At 39.4% G+C, this 19,423-nt stretch overlaps 1 protein-coding gene across 1 annotated transcript; it reads right to left on the bottom strand.

The window, feature by feature from the left end:
* Window positions 1-823: 823 nt before the first annotated feature.
* On the bottom strand, window positions 824-19,389 carry tmem50a (transmembrane protein 50A). Its single transcript, XM_060847484.1, has 7 exons — window positions 19,304-19,389; window positions 12,844-12,943; window positions 11,558-11,670; window positions 6,080-6,147; window positions 5,221-5,313; window positions 3,653-3,713; window positions 824-3,516 (listed from the first exon to the last, which is right to left on the bottom strand). The coding sequence occupies exons 2-7, from the start codon at window positions 12,940-12,942 to the stop codon at window positions 3,471-3,473; spliced, it is 480 nt and encodes a 159-aa protein (XP_060703467.1). The 5' UTR covers window position 12,943; window positions 19,304-19,389; the 3' UTR covers window positions 824-3,470.
* Window positions 19,390-19,423: the final 34 nt, after the last annotated feature.

The raw sequence follows: 19,423 nt of genomic DNA, 5'->3' as shown, positions 1-19,423 counted from the left end.
AGCATGGTGACTCAATGGTTACCACTGCTGCCTCACAGCGCCAGTGACTTGGGTTAGTTTCATCCTTGTGGTGACTGTGTGGAGTTTGCATGTTCTCGGTGTCTATGCGGGTTTACTATGTGTTTTCCGCTTTTCTCCCACAGTGGTTATATGTGCAAATCACCTATAGTGTCCAGAGATGTGCAGATTAGATTAATTCACCAAGTGAAACATGGGGTTACATGGTTCAGAGTCTGGGAGGGCTACTCTTTAGAGAGTGCGTGGATTCGATAGATCGAGGAGTCTGCTTCCACACTGTAGGTATTTTGTGGAGCCTGTGGCCTTTCATTATAACACTTCTGACAAAGTCACACACCTAAAAGGTTAACTCTTTTTCTTGTTTGACAGCTGCTATCGGATGAGTATTTCTTGCTTTTTCTATCTTTGTTATAAACTGTCCAATAAATTTTCCTCGAAATAAAAATTCTTCCCTCTTTTGGGCCATATGGTATTCCAAATCAAGACCTGCTAAAAGCAGTTGTCAAATCTCTGCAAATTGGCGGAACTGCCAATTAACCAAATATAAGTAAGCCCTGAGTAACTTTCACAATAACATTTTTACCCTTATGAGGAGACAACCTTTATTATTGTCTTGGTCAGATGCCTGAGTCAAAGGATCAACAATGCAGAGATTTATAGTTAATCGTCTTGCTGATTATTTAATTGTTTATCTTCCATGGCACAGCATATCAAACAACGGCTTCTTGTATCAGAAGGAACATGGAAAGTTCTAAGTACTACAATAAATAGATCCAGTTCCTGCTCCACCATTTTTGAAATTTATGATTTTAATACTTGGTAATTTTGCAATTGATGGATTACACATACACTTCATAATTAAAACAAATGAAAAGTATTGATTACACAAAATAGCAAGTAATTAAAATACATGATTGAGCCCCATGGTAACTTTAATAAAGCAAAAAAAAGCTCAAAGGATACATCTGCACTAAAGTCAACTTTTCATTACTTGCCTGTGCAAAATGAAGTTAGATACCAAAGAATATTATTATGGCATTTTATAGGAATCCTTCTTACTTTTTTATTTTTAGGAATGCAACAACTATAGCAGAATATTTAAACAACAATTACTAATAAGCTACAACTTAAAAGACCCTGTGTATGTCTGTATGTGAGGGGTCAACATGATTTGTAGTGGACATGGCTGCCAACATAATTCCTGAATCTCAAGATTTCACATAAACTAACATTCTAAGAATGCCACCACTGATCACTGGAGCTTCTCTATCATCAGTATTAAATATGTTAGATAGATGTTGATAATTACCTTCATTTTAATCTTAAAACTGTCATTACAATATTCCCTCACTGTATTAGCACAGCTTTCTCCAAATCTGCTAACAGTCATTTTTTTTGAACTACCCAAGTCAGTTATTGCTACTTACTTTTTCTGTTCAGAATATAACAAGTCATGTATTCCACCAAGTTGGACTTCTCATATTGGAAAAGGGAGAGCATAAGAAAATCAGTAAAGTTAGAGGGACATTCACCATGAATCTCCAACTTACAAACACCAAAATCTTTAATGCAATCTTGCAGTGTTCACTAATACATCACTGTTTTAGCAAACAGGGGTTTTAAGAGGTTGAACAATACAGATCTTATTTAGTAGGTAAGGTACAGAGATAGTAACTACACAAGGTATTTACCTGGCTCAAAACCCCCAGAACATCTTACGCTTGTGTAGAAGCGCCATACAAACTAACCTTAGTTTTAAATCCAGGAGCTTCTATATTTAAAACAAATATTAGGAATTTCCTGGAAACTTCTGCTGCAACAATATCCATAATATAAAGTTGCTTTCCAGCACAGGAGTTGAGGAAGATGTTGTGTGGGATAACACCTGGTTAATGCTATTCTATTTTGGCAGAGCATTTCTGAATTGGGTTAAAGTGCTCGTCAAACTCTCCAAAACATAACAGGTCTGTCCCAACTTAGAACCCTGCAAAAACAAATTTTTTAGATTCATGCTAGTCATAAGACAGTTATACCAAGTAAATCTAGGCAGAGTGGGTTTGATATTAACTAATGTAGACTGACTCAGGACTTTCTGTCAAGTAAAACTATTTGAAGTTTGATTTCTGTACTGCAGAATTGATTTTTTTTTCTAGTTTCCTTTTTTTGGCATTTTGCTTGGATCAAATTTCCAAATGCAGAGATCAGCAAGTTCTAAATGTTAATAGTTATAAGAATTCCAAACTACTCATCATGTTCAAAAAGATATAGTAGCTGCACTGTCTGCCAGGTTGGATATTTTCTGGTTATTCTAGAGGATGGAGTCTGAGACAAAAGGCAAGGTGGATGAATACCTATGTTAGAAGACAACAGCTATTACTTCCTCACTCCAAAAACGTGGAAAGAATGGACTTTAAATTTCTAGATTAACAAGATAGATTATGTAGTGGGAGGAAAATTTTAATATCTATGATCAGTGATTGATAATTCACATTGAAACAAAGCAGAAATACAAGGCAGATTTGTGCCAAATAATGAGGCGGCTGGACATGAGCATTATTGTTGATGCTCCCGCTTTCAAGAAAGCTTTGTCTGCACAATACTTGCACTTGGATTACTTTCCAAACAGCATGGAAAGGTTAATGCAGCATGTTGTCTTTGTTGCGTTTGCCAGTGTAATCAAGCCATCAATTATCAGGTCGGAAAATATTTCCAAAAGGTATTAATTGCTGCTTGCGGTTCAAGTCAAGCAGTTGCACGACATCTTCAGAGCTTTTATTCCTTGTTCTATGATGAGAGATTGACTCCCTACGTGACAAGAAATATCTGAATCATGAACCTTACAATTAGGCATGTATGGGAATTAGAGTATGGGAATATTTTTTAGGACTATGAATACGCAAGTAATACTACAAAGAATGAGGAATATATGACCAATGATCATAGTAGGACTTGCCAGAGAAGCATAGAATACACGGACAGAAATAGTTGAGCACCTTGTGAAACTATGCCCACCTTTGTATTACACTTCTTCCAGAGTTGATGGAACAGCATGTATGCTATACCCTGTATGAATTAGTTTCCTGGAAATTATGAAATAAGGACATCACTGGAAGATCAACAATAAAACCAGTGACTCATAACCCAACTTGCCCAGAAAATCCCATCTATCTTTCTAAAAAAAAATCACAATGTTATACGGCGACTATATCCTCCATTTTGAGTTCAACTATTGCTAGGTAACATTTTAATCTGTTCTACATAATTATATACCACTCATCCTAACAATGCCCATAAATAACCAAAAACATATCAAAGTCAAATATGAGCTCCAAATGGAAAAATGGTACAGCGTTAACATGTAAACTCAACAGTAAAAGTTACACTAAATACAGCAAGATGCAAGTTGTGAGAAAATACAAAATACGTAGTCAGTGAACCTCAGTGCCACATATTTACTGCCACAGATCCTCGGTACGTCCAAACTTGAAGACCAGACCTCTGCGTGAAAGAGAAATTTCAATTTAAAAAAGATTCTAAATTTCAGTTGCACTCAATTGCTGCGCACTTTATTTTCTAAAAGGTTTTGGAAATAGCTCTCACATAGAATTTATATTACTGTAACATATGTGCTTACCCAAAGAAGATAAATGCATTTTGGAAGAAGACAGCTATACCAGGGTAAACATCTGACTTTTCTAGAAAGAAAACATTTTTATTTAAAAAAAAACAAAGTCTGGAAATACTGAAAAGCAAAATAGTGCACATTTATATCACACCAATAATCTTCAATACTCTCTCAGTTTTGCCCACAAGACATGTTGACTACTCAGTCTCATATGTTCATTGCCTACATATTCAGTTATATTCCAGATTTCAGGTTTAATTGTCCAACAAAAGTAAAGAATTTGCATTTACATAGCAATTCTTATATGCTTAAAAAGTACTGAATAACTTTACAGCAAAACACTTGAAAACTGAAGGGGAGATTTTAATACCCTCTCCTGTGCTGCGTTTCTTGCGAGTCATTTCAGAGAACATCTTTGGGACACCCGCACCCATCAACCTCACCGCTCCCTGGTTGAACGCTTCAACTTCCCCTTCTAATCCCTTAAAGTCCTGGGCCTCCTTCACCGCCAAACTGTTACCACCCAACACCTGGAGGAGGAACGTCATATTCCGCCTTGGGACCCTGCAACCACATGGGATAAATGTGGATTTCAACGGCTTCCTCATTTCCCACCCCACATTATCTCAGTCCCAAGCCTCCAATTTGGCAGACCCCTCCGGACCTGTCCATCCCCCTCTGACCTATTACCTTCTCCCTCACCTTCATCCACCTATTGCTTTCTGAACTACCTTCCCCCAAACTCCACCCCGTCCCATTTATCTCTGAGCCCCGACCCACAAGCCTCATTCCTGATGAAGGGCTTATGCCTAAAACGTCAATTCTCCTACTCCTCGGATACTGCTTGACCTGCTGTGCTTCTCCAGCACCACACACTCTATTCTGATCTCCAGCATCTGCAGTCCTCACTTTCGCCTTGTCTATATCCCTTGGCAGACTGTTATCCACATCATTTGGCTTCTCACTATGTCATCTGCAAACTTAGTTATAGTACATTCAATTCCCCATCTAAGTCATTAATATATATTGTGAATAATTGTAGCACCAATACTGGTCTCTGAGGGGCACCATTAATCACAGATTACCTGAAAATATCACCTTTATCCCATTGTGCTGATTTTGATTAGTTTATCAAACCTTCTATACATGCTAACATATTGCCTCCAAAATCAAGAGTTTTTATCTTATTAAGTAGCTTGTGTGGAACCTTATTAAATGCCTTCTGAAAATCCAAATAGATTACATCCATTGCTTTCCCTTTATCTAACCTACTTCAGTAAATTTGATATTGAATATTCAGGGAATATCGAAAACAATGGAAATTCCATTTTAAAATCTCAACCATTGTTAAATAGCAACCTACATGAAAGCCTGAAATTCACTCAGCACTATTCACAACGATTACATTACTATCAACCTTTTTGCGCTGTTACTTTCTCTTTGGGCTTTCAGAGACACTAACAAAGAAGTGACCTAACAACAGAAATAAATTATACTTAATCACTTGAGTTTCAGCATTTGGGATTACATTGGAGTTTCACAAAAGCAGATTAGAGGAATTACTTGCATTCACTTACGTGGCACAACATAACCACCAAAGAGGATCCACATGGACGCAATGAGAGATCCAAATGCCAACATAAAACCAATGAACAGCCAAATTCGAGCACCTGGAAAAAAAAAATCAATTCTCTTAAGGGAGTACAATACACAAGCACGGATAGAAAACTGTTCATGTTTGATCAAAATATACATTTGCAACTGCAGGACACTCGCTCGGGAGTATTTCCAAAAATATGCTACAAATTCATGTGCATTAGAAAGAAGATTCTCTGTTAAGTAACAAGTTGGAACCAATGTGGATTAGAAAAATATTGATAACATAATCTATTGCAACCATGTTATATTACAATAGCAGTACATTTTTGCTATGACTAAAATGACAGCCAGATTATTTTTAATAATAAATCATAGATGCAATAAATTTCCTAAGCTGATTAGCAGAATTGTTTTCCTATTGCTAATCTACTGCATAAATAAATACACAAAAGACATCTGGCTGGCCATAAAGTGAGCAGGAGCACCAATCATATCTTTCACTGGGCAATACAAATCAACAGCAGAAATTCTGATGAAAGATGGACAAGAATATCTCGACCCTCATGGGTTACATTTGTGGGCAAAGAAAAATTGGTATAACAATTCACCAATGTACTAACTTTATATATTTATTTTCTACATTTTTCTGTTTCTAAATGTATTCTGTTAAAGCAGCCATCAAACTAAGATGATTCAGGCTCAACTTGATTACAGAGAATCCACAATACGAAAATCAAAACAAAGTAATAAAAAAATCAGGAACAGAATCTTTCTGGGAACAACCTTAGAGATAGCACAAATCACACCATATTATCGATTCGAATGATAAAGAAATACCTGTCTGGCCCATACAACCTTCGCTATAGCCATCACCACGAACTTGTCCATTTGAAACAGCATTTATCCTGAAAGAAACAAACAATTTCAAATAAAGCTTCATCACAGAATATGGTTGAAAACTTATGCTCATGAAACAAATGTCTGATTTCCTGCTGATTCCATTAGGCAATTCAGAGACCATGTATTGTTCTGCAACATTACATTGCAAGCACAACACATGCTTGACTAATGTAGTCATGATTTGGAGATGCCGGTGTTGGACTGGAATGCACAAAGTTAAAATCACACAACACCAGGTTATAGTCCAACAGGTTGAATTGGAAGCACACTAGCTTTCGGATCACCACTCCTTCATCAGGTGACTGTGGAGGTTACAGTGTATTAATTAGAATTATGCATTCAATTTCCAGGACAAAGCAACTCCCTTCAATAGAAATAATCAAGAGTTAGATCCATTACAAAATGTAGATGCTTATCAAAAAGAACAAACTTGGACATGCAACTAGCCCGGAAGGGCTATCAGAAATGGATGAGAGTATTTTTGAAGTAGCCAATACAAAGTATCTGAACAAGATAGGCAGACACTACTTTATTCAGATAATCGATTATTCAGAAAATCGATTAAATGCTCCCAGTTTTAAAGTCTGCTCCCCAATCAGGAGACTGCAGCAGACATTGTGCAACACTCCACCCCCAACAATGCCCCCCGACATCCCACCCCACCACACTCCCCTCCAGTACTGCCCCCCAACCCGGTCCAACCCCACTCCCGTCCCCCAATAAAAAGCACACAAGCCCCCCCCCCCCCCCCCCCCTCCCCCCACTCCAGGGTAGCTGGATTGTACACCAAGACTGCTGCTGCCTGTGTGGGGTAAGTCTGAAATAGTACACACACAACTTTTTGACAGGTTCCATGTTTGCCCTGTACAGGACGATGGTGGAGAGATTATTCCTGGGAAACAGGGGATGGGAGGGGAGGGTACACCTCGGTGTAGAACTCCAGGCAAAGTGTGGAGAGGGCGAGGGCGAGGGCAGGTGATCAGTCATTTGGAGACGGTGCCTGTTTAATCACTGCAAACAAAAGACGCAATCACTGTTGGAAACACGTCTTTGATGTAATGTTTCTATCAGGACCTCGAGATCTCTTTCGGATAATCTGATTTTCAGATAATTGATATTCGGATAATCGAGGTTCCTCTGTATTTATTACCATGTTCAATTTTCCTCAGGGTTTGAATCTTTTCAAGTATTAAGCAATCTAATGCTTAGCAAATAGACAATAATTGTGCTCAAACAAAAATTAATTCCTAAACATCCTGCTCTATTGTATCCCAACATTATTTATGTACTAGAGAACTCAAAAATTTAACAAGTTCTAGTATCCTTTTTTAAATCTGTCACACCCTATTAAAGGGATTATATTTTCCTCAGCTCTTCACAGAATATCATAATTGACCACATTAAATTAAATATCTTTGGTTGTTGGAACAAATTCTATATTTTAAATATCCAAATAGAATAAGTTCAACTTGATTTTAGACTTTTGCCGCTTCCTTTCTCAGTTTGGTATGCCCATAGTGTTCAGGGATGTGTAGGTTACATGCATCAGTCAGGGCTAAATATAGGATAATAGGGTAGGGGAATGGGTCCGGATGGGTTACTCTCCAGAGGGTCGGTGTGGACTTGCTGGGCCAAAGGGCCTGTTTCCACATTGTAGGGAATCTATTCTATTCTCTATACATATTAATCTTAATATTTTGTCAAATCCTCAAGACTTGGTTAGAAAAAAGCAAAAGTTCCTTTGCGCACACATATAGTTTACTTAATTCATATGTTAAAAGGAATTATACAATCATGAAAAGTTAAATTAAAAGAAAAGACCTCATCTTAGCACTAACATTTGAAATACAAGATATGCAACAAACATTCTACTGTATTCAGTTGGATCAGGAGAAAGCAGGCCTCTAAAAACACTGATAAACACAAGAATTATTAATACCTAACAGACCAATATCCACACATTGAATTAGATAACAAAATGTTTTTAGATATTTAGAGTCAGAGATGTACAGCATGGAAACAGACCCTTCAGTCCAACCTGTCTATGCTGACCAGATATCCCAATCCAACCTAGTCCCACCTGCCCACATCTCTCCAAACCCTTCCTATTCATATACTCACCCAAATGCCTTTTAAATGTTGCAATTGTACCAGCTTCCACCACATCCTCTGGCAGCTCATTCCATACACGTACCATTCTCTGCATGGAAAAGTTGCCCCATATGTCTCTTTTATATGTTTCCCCCCTCACCCTAAACCTATGCCCTCTAGTTCTGGACTCCCCGATCCCAGGGAAAAGACTTTGTCTATTTATCCTATCCATGCCCCTCATAATTTTGTAAACCTCCAAGGTCACCCCTCAGCCTCCAATGCTCCAGAGAAAACAGCCCCAGCCTGTTCAGCCTCTCCCTGTAGCTCAGATCCTCCAACCCTGGCAACATCCTTGTCAATCTTTTCTGAACCCTTTCAAGTTTCACAACATCTTTCCAATAAGAAGGAGACCAGAATTGCAAGCAATATTCTAACAGTGGCCTAACCAATGTCCTGTACAGCCACAACATGACCTCCCAACTCCTGTACTCAATACTCTGACCAATAAAGGAAAGCATACCAAATGCCTTCTTCACTATCCTATCTACCTGCAACTCCACTTTCAAGGAGCGATGAACCTGCACTCCAAGGTCTCTCTGTTCAGCAACACTCCCTAGGACCTTACCGTTAAGTGTATAAGTCCTGCTAAGGTTTGCTTTCCCAAAATGCAGCACCTCGCATTTATATAGAACGGTTTTATTGCAAATCTATAATTGAGCATCAAACACCAATTTCTATATTTTCTTTCTGAATCCATGCCCTATCTGGAAGCTAACCCACTCGTGGTGAAAAACCAAACTCTTCTTTCAAAAATATTTTCTAATTAACTTATTCGGAATTGTTATTACACACTGTTGGAGCAGGTGGGGTTTGATCTTGAGTCGTCTGACTCAGAGGTAAGGACGCTACTACTGTGCCACAACACCCATAAATCAAGTTTTAAATTTTCTTTTAAATCAACGAGTTCAGAGATGCTATGACACACCTCTAAAGCAGGTGTTCACCTGTACCTCCACACACATCATCTATTGCATCCGCTGCACCCGATGTGGCCTCCTCTATATTGGTGAGACAGGCCGCTTACTTGCGGAACGCTTCAGAGAACACCTCTGGGCCGCCCGAACCAACCAACCCAATCACCCCGTGGCTCAACACTTTAACTCCCCCTCCCACTCCACCGAGGACATGCAGGTCCTTGGACTCCTCCACCGGCAGAACACAACTACACGACGGCTGGAGGAGGAGCGCCTCATCTTCCGCCTGGGAACCCTCCAACCACAAGGTATGAATTCAGATTTCTCCAGCTTCCTCATTTCCCCTCCCCCCACCTTGTCTCAGTCGGTTCCCTCAACTCAGCACCGCCCTCCTAACCTGCAATCCTCTTCCTGACCTCTCCGCCCCCACCCCACTCCGGCCTATCACCCTCACCTTGACCTCCTTCCACCTATCCCACCTCCATCGCCCCTCCCCCTAGTCCCTCCTCCCTACCTTTTATCTCAGCCGGCTTGGCTCTCTCTCTCTTATTCCTGATGAAGGGCTTATGCTCGAAACGTCGAATTCTCTATTCCTGAGATGCTGCCTAACCTGCTGTGCTTTGACCAGCAACACATTTGCGGCACACAAACCCAGGCAGGCCTCCTGGCTCAAAAGGTAGGAACACATTACTAAAGTGCCACAAGAGTAAGCCTAACCCATGCTTTTATTTACAATAATTGATTTGAAACTTCACTATTGCCATGATGGGATTTGAACTTGTATCTCCAAACATTAGTGGCCATAACTTCTTTTTAGAAACCGAATTCACGTTTATTTCAGTTGGCCACACTACAAACTCACCTTTTTTTTAAACTACCTCCACGTGTTTATGCAACTAATTTAAACCTGCTTGATATATTTCCTAATCAACCTGCTCAGAGATGTTAAGACACACCTTTGAAGCAAGCTGGATTTGAACCAAGGCTTCCTGGATCAGAGGTAGGAACACTACCACTGCACCACAAAAGCCCCTAACAATTTTAATCCAGCTGTTCACAGATGTTAAAGCACATCTCTGGGATGGATGGGACTTGAACACAGGTCTTTTAGCTTAGATAAAGAGGTAGAGACGCTGCCACTGGACCACAAGCTCTTGATGTTTTCTAACCAACCTGTTCGGAGCTGTTATTACACACTTCAGGAGTAGTGGACCTGGACCTGCTTGCTCCAAGGTAGGTACACAATCATTGCATCACAAGAACACCTATCCAAGTTCTTTTTTTCCCCCTTTACTCAGAAGGTTTGTCACATACAACTGAGTGACCTTCCCACCATCAAAATTACCATGACTTCTTTTTGCATTTTTAAATAAGCACCACCAGTGAAAACCCCCACGTAGCCAACTGAGCACTTTCGAGCAAAGCCCACCACGGGCAATGCAAATTATCATATTTTTTGGGGGTGCGCAAAGTAAGAAGCAGGAAGGCGCTAAATCAAAATGGAGTTGGAGGGGGAAATAAAGCACTGTATTGCCCATCCTATCCTACCTATCTCTCTCTCTAAAAGGCATAGAGAATACTGATGGGTACTGTGTGCTCCCTCTCCAAGGACACCCAGGCATAAACTTAACCAGAGAATCCAAGCTCTTAAATATCAAGTCCAATGAGCATCACCTATTCTTAAGTAATTCTGGATCCATTTACAATTTATACTTAAAGCATAGTCATTTTTTTCTCTCTCAGAAGATAGTCAATCTGTGGAATTCTTTACTGCAGAAGGCTGTAGAGAATGGATCCATGGCAGAGATTGATAGATTCTTGATGTCTCGAGGAATTAAGGGCTATGGGGAGAATGTGGGTTAGTGGAGATGAAATGCCCATCAGCCATGATTGAACGGCGGAGTGGACTCGATGGGCCGAATGGCCTTACTTCCAATCCTACGTCTTATGGTCTATGGTCTTAAGCATATTCAAGGCTGAGATACACAAATTTTTAATCAGTGGGGAGACAAGGGTTAAGGGGATAAGAAATGAAAGTAGAGTTGAAGTAGGGCTGAATGGTTGACTTCTGTTTGTGACTCTTGTGGTCTTATATTGCGGCACATCTTATTAGAAATAATAAATGCAAATATAAATAACTTTCAATATATAGCACCTTTAATGCAAGTAAATATTCAATTATACTTATCAGGAATTGACTGCACAAAACTGGAGAACAAGGACCTAAGGGTGCACCATATCAAACTCAATGAAAATAGCAGAAATGAGAATTACAAGATTGGGGTGGCTGTATGGTGGTAATGGGGAACTGGCATCACCTTCAAGACAGCTAAAGCCCACTTTTACTTACATGAGAAATGCAAGTGTTGCTATCACACCACAGGTGTGGTAGGAGTGGTTGAATTTGTCCATTTCAGGGTACTTCACAGCAGCATCAATGATAACCCACCAGCCTGTGAAAAACTAAAGAAACAAAATACTTCAAGATTCAATAACTGAATCATATAAATAAAATTTATGACTCAATTTCATCAAATCAAACAGCCATATTTCAGTGTACAAATAAAGTATCTTATAAACAAAATTAACGGACTAAGACAGGGCAAAAGAAGTGTTCACACAAAGTTCGTTAACACAGAAGATTCAACTTCTCTCCTTCAAATTTAGTTGTTCTAAAACCAAGACAGCAATATCATTTTTTTTTATTTACCTCAGCTTATAGGTTGTGATAAAGTTACTAGATACTTGTTCTTGATCATATTATAAGCAACCTTTGACAGCACTTTCCAAAGCCATAAACTCTCCCAATATGAAGGCATCAGATCCACCTGCGAGTTCCCCTCCAAGTCATACACCATTCTGATTTGGAACAATATTGTATTCCTTTATTGCCACTGGGTCAAAATCTTGGACCATTCTTCCTAACAGTACTGCAGGTACTCTTACATTGCAAGGTGGCAGTCAACACCACCTGCTCCAATTAAGGATAGGCAATAAACATTGACTTCACTCACATCCAGTGAATGAATTAAAAAAATACATACAACATTGGGCAGGAATGGGATTTGGGCTTAACTACAACTATCCTATAGTCAAACATATGCCAAGACTTACTTCTGAATATTAGTCGAGTAAAGCAGTAACCAATATCCAGCATCTATGCAATTGCCAAATCCAAGGTATTAACGTCTTCAGGATAAAAAAAATTATGAAATTTTGAAGAGTGGAGGGAGAGGGGAAGAAAAAATGATTGGTGTTGCACAAAAGTGAGTAGACTTCAATTAGCAGCTGATCCACTTGGCTGAACCAACCCATAAAACAGTGTGCACTTACCTATTACTATACTTACTACTTAAATGCTGAATCAGTTGCATGGACCAACTAGAATAATCAATTCCTGAATCAACATATCAACGCATATTCAAGTGATGAGGATACTACTTAATTGTGGAAGAGCGCAAAATAGTGCAACAGGTGGTATTATAAGGATTATGGTGAGAACAAGATGCTCTAGAGCTTAGTTACAACATCAACTTATTAGTGCTTCTTCATCAGGGACAAATCTTGCACCTAATCTATTCCGAAACATCAAATCTATAATTATTTCTTACAGAGCAATAATGCAGGGATACATACCAACACACCAGCAGCCATTGATGCAATGGCATTTCGTTTTTCACTCCAGTCAATACATTCACATTCTGGACATCTGATGTTATCTAGAAATCCAGACATCCTGCAAGCCCAGAAAAAAGTTTTTTTTACACCTAGTTTTTCTTTTCCAACTAAACACATATATATTCAAACTGATAAATATTATAAAACCAGAATTGTTCAACACATTCGGTTGCTTCAGTCAACATTTGATCTTTTGAAGAATAATTCAGTTAGCCTCATTCCTCCATTCTTTCCCTATATCGCTGATTTTTTCTCTTCATTAATAGCTGTTACATTCAAATTCCAACCCCTTATTATGTAAAAACAATTTTCCTTACGTTGCCTCTGGTTCTCTTGACTGCTTCCAAATTTGTGCAATCTGTTCATTAACCTTTCCACCACTGGACACACATTCTCTATTTCCACCATCAAAATCCTTACTAATTTTGAATCTTTAAAATCTCTTATTCTTTGTTGTCCAATGTGGAACAATTTACAGTCACATAGATCAACTATAATCATCAAATCATGGAGCATTCCAGGTCAAGCTGTTTAGTATACTGTCTAAATCCTTATGATTCTATGGTGTGGTGTCCAAAATTAAAGACATTTTACCAGCTGGGAATGAACTATTTTAAATAGATTTAGCATAACTTCCTGACTTTTGTGTTTTTGAGAACAGAATCACAAAGCAAGGTTTTGAACGGAGGGAGGATCACAGCAAATTGGGCCAAATTGCTCATCGGTAAACCTAAAGATAAATGCTGAATAATATTCACTATGGTACAAAACCAGTTTACATCCTTGGTGCAAACACCTGACTTAGATAGTTACTCAACCATGGTCAACAAATAAGGTGAGAGAGAACATGAAGCTAAACACAAGTCCCACAAAATTGGAATGTAAAGCAAAAATACAGCAGACTAGGAGAACTACAAAATAAGCAACAATACATACAAAAAGAAATGTAGGAGGCATAAAAAGCAATGTGAAAAGAAACAAAGCCCCATTCAAGCTACCAGCTTTAAAAAAAATGTTCTGGAAAGTGGAAAGGGGGAATGTGGACAAAAATAAAATTCAGACTCAAATGAATACTTTGTGCCCATTTTCACAGACAGAAAAGGAAACTAATGGAGTTGATTGCAAGTTTGAAGAAAAGCTGGTGGGGAGAATAATTGGACTTAAGAAAAATGAACAAATTTCCATTAATCTGATAGTAAACCATATTGTACGAAATTAGACATTTTTAAGAGGTCACCAGAATGGTTAGAGATACATCTAGAGGGCTTCCAGAAAGAATTTATTGTAGTACCACTAGGATAGGTTAGCAGCAAAATTAGCTCATATGGAATTTAGGATAACTTTGTGGTATGGGTCACAAGATGGAATACAAGATATGCTAACATGTCATATGGTGGATCTGTACCACGATCTATATCTTTTGCCATACATTAATTAGTTCAGTGAAGAAAGTGAAATGTACATCCAATTCTGCAAGTGGCTTGAAATGTGGAACTGAGGATGAAGTAAAAAGAGACAGTTTTGTTCATTTACAGAAGACAGCTAGAATTGATTGTGCAGAAATTGAGGCCAGCCTCTTTGAACTCCAGAATATTGAACAGTATATTCTCATAACAATGACATAATAGGAGCTGCGGAGAAGTAAGGATTTTAGATATTCCTGTACAAAAACTAGTAAAAGCCACACTGTTGGAAGGATTTGATTCCACTGGAGAAGGTACAAATGAGATTCATCAGGATGTTGCCTGGGTTGAGAAGTCTCAGCTATGAGGAGAGATTTAATAGACTAGGTTTCTTTTCCTCGGAGAAGAGGAGGGCGAGGGGAGATGTGATTGAGTTATACAAAATGATAGGAGGCATAGACAGAGTAGATCAAAAGAACCTCTTCCCCCAGCAGACATGTACATGACCAGAGGGTAGAAGTTTAAGATGAGGAGCAAATGGTTTAGGAGAAGATCTGAGGAAAGGCTTTGTCACCCAGAAGGTGGTAAGACATATGGAATGTGCTGAGAGGCTGCTGTAGGGAATTACTCTCAATGAAACACCAACCCTCTGAAGAGTATCCCACCCAGACCCGCACCCTTACCCATTATTTTACATTTTCCCTGACTAACGTCCCTAACCTACACATCCCTGAACACCAAGGAAAACTTAGCAGGCCAACTCACCTAACCTGTACACCTTTGGACTGTGGGAGGAAACCAGAGCACCCAGTGGAAACCCACACAGATATGGGGAGAATGTGTAAACTCCACACAGACAGTCACCCGAGGCTGGAATCAAACTTGGGTCCCTGGTGCTGTGAGGCAACAATGCTAACCACTAAGCCACTGTGCCACCCATTTAAGAAGCATTTGTACAAGTACTTAAAATGACAGGGTATAATAGGCCATGAGCCAAGCATAGGTAAATGGTGATACTGTCTTTTGATGTTTGTTGATTAGCATAAACACAGTGGGCTGAAGAGCATGTTTCCATGCTCTAACTGATGCCCTATTGTTTAAAGGCAGAGCTTTTCCAAAAAAGTGCCTTAATCAGAGTTGAATAAATAGGGGAAAGCACTACTTAAAATCACATTATCTCCACAACTTCAACTCAAATACACAGTCTCCAGCCACTTAAATTCAGGCAAAAAAAAATCACTTGAAATAACTTTAAGAGTTCTGGAAAGCAGACAGTTTCAATGAGGGAAAAAAAAACTTGCATTTGTCTAGCATATTTAACATCAAAATTAAAAGTCCCCAAATTACTTCACAAACAGAAACCAAAATAACTCGGAGATATTACAAAGAATGACAAAAGGGTTAGCCCAAGACTAGGCTCCAAGGACAATCTCATGCAGAAACGACTGTAGCCAGGAAAGTTTGAAGTGATTTTAGTCAGATGGGCAATGGGCCAAGGAGCAGTAGATAGAGTTTAATTGCAGATGGAGTTTAATACAGATAAATGCAAGGTGATGCATTTTGGAAAAGTGAATCAGGACAGGACTTATACACTTAATGCTACGGTCCTGGGGAGTGTTGCTGAACAAAGAGACCTTAGAGTGCAAGTTCATTATTCCTTGAAAGAGGAGTTTCACGTAAATAGGATAGTGAAGAAAGTGTTTGGTATGCTTGCCTATTGGTCAGTGTATTGATTACAAGATTTGGGAGGTCATGTTGCAGCTGTACAGGACATTGGTTAGGCCACTTTTGGAATACTACATGCAATTTTAGTGTACATGCTATAGGAAGGAAATTGTGAAATTTAAAAGGGTTCAGAAAAGATTGACAAGAATGTTGACAGAGTTGGAGGGCTTGTGCTACAGCTGAATAAGTTGGGGCTATTTTCCCTGGAGCATTGCAGGCTGAGGGGTGACCTCTAAAGGTTTATAAAATCATGAGGGGCATGCATAAGGTGAATAGCTATGGTGTTTTCCCCTGGAGTGGGGGAGTCCAAAACTAGAGGGTATGGGTTTAAGGTAAGAGGAGAAAGATTTAAAAGGGACCTAAGGGGCAACATTTTCACACATAGCACGGTGTATGTATGGAGCGAGTTGTCAGAGGAAATGGTGGAGGCTGAGACAACAACATTTAAGAGGCATCTGGATGGATAGAAGAATAGGAAAGGTTTAGAGAGAGATGGCCAAATGCTAGCAAATGCAACTAGATTAAATTGGGATATCTGGTCAGCATGGAAGAGTTGAACCGAAGGTTCTGTTTCCATGCTGTGCAACTCTGACTCTATAATCCAAGGCCTGGTGCCCAAATAGTGAAGATACATGTATCAATGGTAGGGTTCAAACAGTATGCACAAATGGAAGGAATAAAAGGAAGGACTCCAGGGATTGCAAAGGAAGATGCAGGAATTAAGGAGGTTATACAATGAAGGCATTAAATATGTAAATCAAACTTTTAAGCAAGGACATGGGTGATATGAGCAGAGCTCTAGATGATTATAATTTATTAAAATATAGAATGAGGTACCAGAATGACGATTTCTGTATCAGATGGGTTATCGGAGCAGGCAAGTCATAACACAGAAAATGAGACCATAAGCTCAGCTCACAGACTGAGGACAGGGATAAAGTGCCAGAATGCAGGGTTTGTGAAAACATAAGATAGAATGATCATGCAATATGCTCAATTCAACACGAGATCAACTCGTTGAGCTGATCATATAAATAAGCAGTTTCAATAATGTAATATAGGCAATGTTCAATAGTTCAATATTACTGTTTGGAATTTCAAAGAATGACAGGTGATCTTTGGGACACACAAGATTCTTAAAAAGCTTGACAGGATAAATACTGATAGGATGTTTCCCCTCATGAGTGTGTCCCGGATCAGTGTACATAGTCTCAGAATTAAGGGGCACCAATTTAAGACTGAGTTGAGGAGGAACTTCTTCACAACAGAAGGTTGACAAACTTTGTAACAAGATTAGAGTGGTGCTGGAAAATCACAGCAGGTCAAGCAGCACCTGAGAAGCAGAAAAAAATTATGTTCATCAGGAATGAAGGGCCTTTGGAATACTTTGCCACAGAGAGCTGTGGACCAGAGTCATCGTGTACATTTGAGAATATAGCAATAGCCCTTCAGCCCCTTGAGCCTGTCATGCTACCATTTAATGATGGCATGACTGATCTGTGGCCTATGTCCAAATATTTGCCTTTGTATAATGTCCCGTAATACATTTGCGTACCTGAAATGTCTCTAGCTCAGATTTAAAATTAACAACTTATCCAGCATCCACTGTTGTTTGTGGAAGAGTTCTGAACATCTACCACGGTGTATAGAAGTACTTCCTAATATCTCTCCCGAACAGTCTGGCCCTAATTCTCAAACTATCCTCTAAGTCTACAAAGTTCAAAGGCTAGGATAAATATTCTTGATGAGTAGGAAATCAAGAGTTAAGAAAAGGGCAGGAAAATGAACATGAGAAACCATGTATTGAATATCAGGCTTAAGGGGTCAAATGGCTTACATCTTGGAGTGCAAGTTCATAGTTCCTTGAAAGTAGAGTTACAGATAGATAGGACAGTGAAGGCGGCATTTGGTATGCTTTCCTTTATTGGTCAGAGTATTGAGTACAGGAGTTGGGAGGTCATATTGAAGCTGTACAGGATGCTGGTTCAGCCACTTTTGGAAAATGCAGTTCTAATCTCCTTTCTATCAGGAGAATGCTGTGAAACTTGAAAGGGTTCAGAAAAGAATTACAAGGGTTTGCCAGGGTTAGAGGATTTGAGCTATAGGTAGAGGCTGAATAAGCCGGCGCTGTTTTCCCTGGAGCTTTAGTGGCTGAGGGGTGACCTTATAGAGGTTTATAAAATCACAAGGGGCATGGATAGGGTAAATAGACAAGGTCACTGGGGTGGGGAGTCCAGACCCAGAGGGCATAAGTTTAGGATGAAAGGGGAAATGATATAAAAGAGACCCAAGGGGCAACATTTTCACGCAGAGAGTGGTGTGTGAATAGAATGAGGATGCCAGAGGAAGTGGTGAAAGCTGGTACGATTGCAACTTTTAAAAGGCACCTGGATGGGTATAGGGTTTGAAGGGATATGGGTCAAGTGCTGGCAAATGGGACTAGATTAGATTGGGATATCTGATCAGCATAGGCAAGTTGAACTGAAGGGTCTGTTTCTGTACTGTATATTTCTGTGACTCTATGATTCTGTCAGTTCTTATTTCTTCTGACTTCTTCATTTAAAAAAAATCAGTTCTGGTACGTCAGCATACTTTAAAAATCTACCTACTACATTGAAAATAAATCCATTCTAGCTCCTTCCAATTTAGAATAAATATTCTTAAATATAGTATCATTAGAGACTGAAATTTGCCTAAGGCATAAATATCATCGAGAGGCATAACATTTCCTTAAGCAACTACGTACAGCTTCTTAAACAAAAACAGAAATCGCTGGACAAAATCAGCCGTTCTGACAGTATCTGCGAAGAGAAAGCAAACGGCCGAGTTTTTCCAGCAACTTCTATTTTGTTTCAGATTATCATCATTCGCGGTTCTTTGCTTTATTTTACCACTACCTTCTGGATACGATAGGAAATAACCCTGTTTTTAAAGCATGGTTATTTTTGGAGGAGGATGTAAAGCCATATTCCTGGAGGAGGATGTAAAGCCATGACAAATTTTAGACTGAGACAAGCCGGAGAAGCGAAAGGCTCGGCCTTACGGTGCTCTCGGGATTTGTAGTCCTGCAGAAATTTCACTTCTTCCCTGGAGCTGAAGACACAGCTTCCAGAAAACTACATTTCCCAGTGCGCATGCTCCACCCAAAGCGGTGCCGACCCTTTAATGCTCCAGTAACGCCTCAATATATGTCTATTTATAATAGTAGCAACGACGACGTCTACTACGAAGCTGTGAGTTAAACGATTAAACTTTAAAAAAACCGGTCTATACGAGGAATCCATACTTACTCAGCCACCGATAGAGACGATCACAAACAATACTGGATCCACCCTCCGACAACAGCTGGAGATGCGCATGCCCGTTAGGGTCGGACATCACGTGATCCACGATAGCTTCGGCGTGGTGAC

Source organism: Hemiscyllium ocellatum, chromosome 30 (genome assembly GCF_020745735.1).
Source record: "Hemiscyllium ocellatum isolate sHemOce1 chromosome 30, sHemOce1.pat.X.cur, whole genome shotgun sequence".
In the NCBI taxonomy this organism is placed as follows: domain Eukaryota; kingdom Metazoa; phylum Chordata; class Chondrichthyes; order Orectolobiformes; family Hemiscylliidae; genus Hemiscyllium; species Hemiscyllium ocellatum.
This window is presented reverse-complemented; position numbering and strand designations above follow the sequence as displayed.

What these genes read in the sequence shown, in the direction of transcription:
- tmem50a (XM_060847484.1), bottom strand. Translation starts at nt 12,942, where the DNA reads ATGTCTGGATTTCTAGATAACATCAGATGTCCAGAATGTGAATGTATT. An exon ending in CAATGGCTGCTGGTGTGTTG is followed by an intron (nt 11,671 to 12,843) that starts GTATGTATCCCT and finishes TTGTTTCTTTAG; the next exon opens with TTTTTCACAGGCTGGTGGGT. An exon ending in AGGTTGTATGGGCCAGACAG is followed by an intron (nt 5,314 to 6,079) that starts GTATTTCTTTAT and finishes TTTTTTTTCCAG; the next exon opens with GTGCTCGAATTTGGCTGTTC.